At 35.9% G+C, this 4,644-nt stretch overlaps 1 protein-coding gene across 3 annotated transcripts; it reads right to left on the bottom strand.

Annotated features, from left to right (window-relative positions):
* Positions 1-237: 237 nt before the first annotated feature.
* cfap97d2 (CFAP97 domain containing 2) lies at positions 238-1,937 on the bottom strand. Of its 3 annotated transcripts, none has more exons than XM_077217065.1 (5): positions 1,784-1,937; positions 1,458-1,538; positions 1,177-1,295; positions 904-1,081; positions 238-735 (listed from the first exon to the last, which is right to left on the bottom strand). In XM_077217065.1, the coding sequence occupies exons 1-5, from the start codon at positions 1,877-1,879 to the stop codon at positions 697-699; spliced, it is 513 nt and encodes a 170-aa protein (XP_077073180.1). In that variant the 5' UTR covers positions 1,880-1,937; the 3' UTR covers positions 238-696. The 3 variants fall into 3 exon arrangements, with proteins under 3 accessions (XP_077073180.1, XP_077073182.1, XP_077073181.1); XM_077217066.1 differs by having other exon boundaries at positions 553-710; XM_077217067.1 differs by lacking the exon at positions 1,458-1,538.
* Between the last annotated feature and the right edge of the window lie 2,707 nt (positions 1,938-4,644).

Below are 4,644 nucleotides of genomic sequence, written 5' to 3'. Positions count from 1 at the left end.
GTGTGGTGTTGTTATATCGCCTCTCATGATCAGACATAGCTAATCGATTAAAAATAGGCCTGTCATTTAAAATATTTATTATATTTATAATTTTATACATTTAATTAAGCTTCTAATCAAGAATTTAAGAGTTCATAAAAATATATATTTCATATAAACAGACAGAATGTGTAGATAAAATGTCTGAATATCATGTCATATTTGTTTGTTCGTTCATTTATGAGTCATTATCCCATGTTCATTTCCGGTCATATGTCAGACATGATTGGCTAAATGCTTTTATTTAAATTTAGAACTTGTACAGGGGATGTGTAGGCTATACAAAAAACAATTAAGAAATATAAAGATAAATTATCAAATAAAAAAAGAGAAAAACATTAGAACGTATTTATTTCCAGACATTCACAGTTAAGTTATGATTGATATTTTGTTAGCCAACTAATATAACTTGTCCAAAGCAGTAGCAAAGAACGTATAATTCTAGCCTTAGGCCTATCATACGGAAAACATCTTTACGAATTAACTTCGATTTTAACATAGATATTCAACATTTGCACTCTTTCTTGCAGAATTACGCCTCGTCTTCAGATGTAACTTTGTGTTCTGATTTCGTCTTCTCATCACATCCTTCCTTTCATTTCTTATATTAGCAGACCGTTCATCCTCATTTCTTGGAGTTTTCTTGTTCTCTACCTTTCAGTGTCTGTCAGCTGAAATGGGTGGCAAGGAGGATCTCTTTAATTGCACAGAAAAACTCAAGTCAGAGTAGCCTAAGCATATACACGAACACGAATATGCATAAATAAGTAGCCAATAGATACAAATGCATCAAATAAATATTAATTAGGCCTACGTATAGACAAAATGGGAAATATTTGTACATTTTAGTAGTAATTCGCCGACCTGTGCGGTGTGACGCGGATATCTCCCTATATTCTCCATGAGCTGAAGGTTTCTGAGCCACTGCTCGCGCCACTCTTGAACGCTGTGACGTGGCCTGCATGTGGACAAACGCTGGAGGATACGCTGATTCTCTTTGGTGATGTGAAACAGCTCCTGCAGTCTTCTTTCTGAGCCAAGACTGAAACAGAAGCCATAAAGTGCAATATATTAGATATGACTGAATATCATGCAAATTATTAAATATGTAATATTATATTGTTGGATATTTGATACCTTTTCTTTACATAGTCATTTCTGCAGTCAACTCCTCCGTTGGTCTGCATTATATGGGTCATTTTATCTAGAAGCATCTGATTTTCTCTTTCGATTCTCGAAACCCGTTCTTCTTCAAGCTGGATATGATAGATAAGAGAAGGATAGGCGTATGACATTTATTTATTTACAAAGGTAAAGCATGATGTGTTTCCCGTGATTTCCTTGATAATTATTTTTTGAGAATCGACGGAAATGTCGGCATCTGGTGGTCATGAAACGATGTAGTTCAGTTGTCCTACCTGTCTTTTCTTAAACTTGACAAGCAGATGGACATAGGTTTTCGGGGGAGTAGCGTTGATAGTTGATTTTGCGGATTTAACCTTGAAATAATATGCTAACATATGTTATACAAAGAAGCACTTGGTGTAATCTTAGTCAATTAAACTTTACATGTATTTTTTTGGCCATGTCGTATCCCCTACAAAAATGTAGGCCTACCATTTGTACTTTGACATATAGCATGGTATCAACATGGTTCTCTATGATATTTCAAATGCCATTGAATAAACAAAAACATATTACCATGGTACTATGTCCAAAATAAACCAGCAGTTTGCCATTTTACCTTGTTCCTGTGCATCTCATAGCAGTTTTTGTCCCATCTGTATTGCAGATATTTATTAACACAGGGCAAAACAGGTTGGTAAGCTTGATGTTGCATTTTTTTTGCTTCGCTGTAGCCTGAATATAGCTGCACCAGAAACCAAAATGAACAGAGTTATGAGTTCAGCTTGAGTTTTGAGCTAGTCATGTGGTTGTTGCCATGGCAGCCATTCAGAAAGAAACAGCAGCTAGTCTACGTTTATGAAATGATACTCTTTGAGACACTGTAAATGGGTCCCATTCATTCAGTTTGATAAACACTTATTTTCATAAATGCATCCTAAATAGCTTTGCCTGCCTTTTCCCTCTTATCCTAACTTTCTTAAGAAATTGAACCCAGCAGCACCATTGAAAGGGCACCCTCACCCATTTAAAGGATGGCCTATATAGTGTCCTTGTCCGATATGAATATTCTGTGTCCTGCAGGGCTCTGTTGTTTTAGCAGAGCAGCATGCATGGAAAAGCTGGAAGCCCTCTAATATACTGTGAACCCAACAGAAGGGTTTTTTAAGAGGAAGCACAGATATATGCCTGCGTCCATATGCAAGTAAATGTCATGTGATGTTTTGTGTTTTCTATCCCGAGGACATTGAGTGTGGAGTTCGTAGCTTTCATTGCCTTTGTGATTCATTTGACACGTAGCTCAACAACACCTGAACTTGAGAATAAGATTGGGCAATAATTTTAAATCAGCAAGTATATTTAATATATTTTAAATTAGCAAGTACCTATATACAAAAATATATCAAAACTGATAATAATAATAACTGTTACACACACACACACACACACACACACACACACACACACACACACACACACACACACACACACACACACACACACACACAAATTTTTTTTTTTATATATATATATATACCTAGTATTGTGTCCTTTTTAGATTATTTGAATTCTTTGAAGTTCAGTTAGCTGTTTGTTTACCTAGTTGTATAAAGAGCAAGACATTAGCCTTTTGCTTATGTTAATATAATGCCTTTATAGTAATAGAGTTTAAAACCTGACAACAGTTGCTTAGTTACTTTGTCTCTGTTGTTCTACTGTGGTTCATGCAAACGTAACCTCTACTGAACTGTACTCAGTATGTCACTCCAAACAGCAGTGATTATGTTCATATAATGATTATATGAGTGCAAATTATTCTCTTGACTTTTGGTTTGTATAGCAGCGAGTCATCTCTTAGCATTTTCTTCAGAAATGTCTTATTTGTGCAGGTTTATGAATTGTTACATTATTGAGAGTTGTTAACATACAGGGTGTGATGGTCTGAAGAGCGCAATATCACTTGTTGATGAACAGGAATCTCCATGCTTGAAGAAAGAATTTAAATAGAATTCTGTGTTGTAAAGTTTCATCGCCTTATTATTTCTGCTCGATATTACAGCTTCTCTGTTTAATACAAAATTCATAATTCTAACAAACATTAGTTATCTGATGTATAGTTACAGGGCTACTGTAGTTGTCACACTTCTTATTCCAGTGAAATTGAATGCCTGGCAGAGTTGCATCACTACATGTTTGGTTGGTTTCTTTCTTAGTATACAATGACTTTATTATTAGCCCCTCGTTCTCAACTGAGGTCCGAGTTTATTGCCTTGAAAATTGCTTCATGAATTAATCACTGGTAATAAAATGTTATGTGTCTAATTTGTACCGTAGCTGAGTAATGACAAATACTACAGCTAGCAGGATTACAAGATGGCAACACTCTCAGGAGACAGTGTTCTTTCTATTTAGCATTTTGTTAAAGGAATAGTTCATTCAAAAATAAAAATCCTGTCATGATTTACTTATTGTTTCAAACCTGTATGACTGACTTTCTTCAAAAGGAGATGTTCACAGTTTTCCGAAGGATGCATGTAGTTCACTAGTATGAAATTAAATTATATGAACTACTTTTATAGTGTTTTTCTGTTCCAAGGAAGAAAGAATGTCATACAAATTGGGAAATGAGAACAGAATATTAATTTTTGATTGACCTTTCCCTTTAAGATGTTCTTCCTTCAGATATAATCTAAGTGTGTCAGTTTTGTTTTTGCCAGGACACATTTATGACAGATCAACATTTCAGCAATTGAATTTGCTCTAGACAAGGGTTTAAATTGGTAGACATAAAAGCAAGCTTTCTCTGCATTCCGTCATTTCCATTGTGTCCTGATGTAATATTAATGATGAAGAACACATTATGCTTGCCATAATTTAAAACTCCTAATTTGTGCCTGTTGTAGGATAAATCAGATTAGGATGAATCATCTTTTCTGATGACGTGACCTGGAAAGGATGCGGTCTTCTTTTTGCCTGACATGCATTAGTTGCTTTCCTTCGTTATCCATGTCTTGAGGATCTGTATCCAAAGGGACGAAAGCTTGAAAAAGTCTCAACGGTGGCGATGTTCCGGTAAATTAGCTCCAGGGAAACTCAGAAGGGAGCGGGCAAAGCCAGGCATCATTAGCAGAAAGCGTGTTTGGTAAGATCCTTTCCCTAAAGATGATGCACATGTGCAAAAATTCCCTCTTGCGCAATTGGACCTGTTGGTGTCTAATTATCAAGCGGTGGTGTATGATCTATTCCTAGTCTTCTGCGAACTTCAAGTACCAAATGAATATCAGGCTGCAGGAACATACGCTATAATGATGCCCAATAGTGGTGTGATACAGCAAATTGTCCTTTACTGTTACGCTGCTGTATAAGCCAGCACCGGAGGGACATGACCGTACATTCTTTTGTGAAGGACTTATCCAGTAATTATTTCCACTCATGTCAACATATGTGAGGAGGTAAAGAAAAAACAGTCAATACTTGTTA

The sequence above is a fragment of the Siphateles boraxobius genome, unplaced genomic scaffold (genome assembly GCF_051911475.1).
Source record: "Siphateles boraxobius isolate OS27281-9 unplaced genomic scaffold, OSU_SipBor_1 7, whole genome shotgun sequence".
In the NCBI taxonomy this organism is placed as follows: Eukaryota; Metazoa; Chordata; class Actinopteri; order Cypriniformes; family Leuciscidae; genus Siphateles; species Siphateles boraxobius.
This window is presented reverse-complemented; position numbering and strand designations above follow the sequence as displayed.

What these genes read in the sequence shown, in the direction of transcription:
- cfap97d2 (XM_077217065.1), bottom strand. Translation starts at nt 1,879, where the DNA reads ATGCAACATCAAGCTTACCAACCTGTTTTGCCCTGTGTTAATAAATAT. An exon ending in TCAAGTTTAAGAAAAGACAG is followed by an intron (nt 1,296 to 1,457) that starts GTAGGACAACTG and finishes TATCATATCCAG; the next exon opens with CTTGAAGAAGAACGGGTTTC. An exon ending in ATCCGCGTCACACCGCACAG is followed by an intron (nt 736 to 903) that starts GTCGGCGAATTA and finishes GTGCAATTAAAG; the next exon opens with AGATCCTCCTTGCCACCCAT.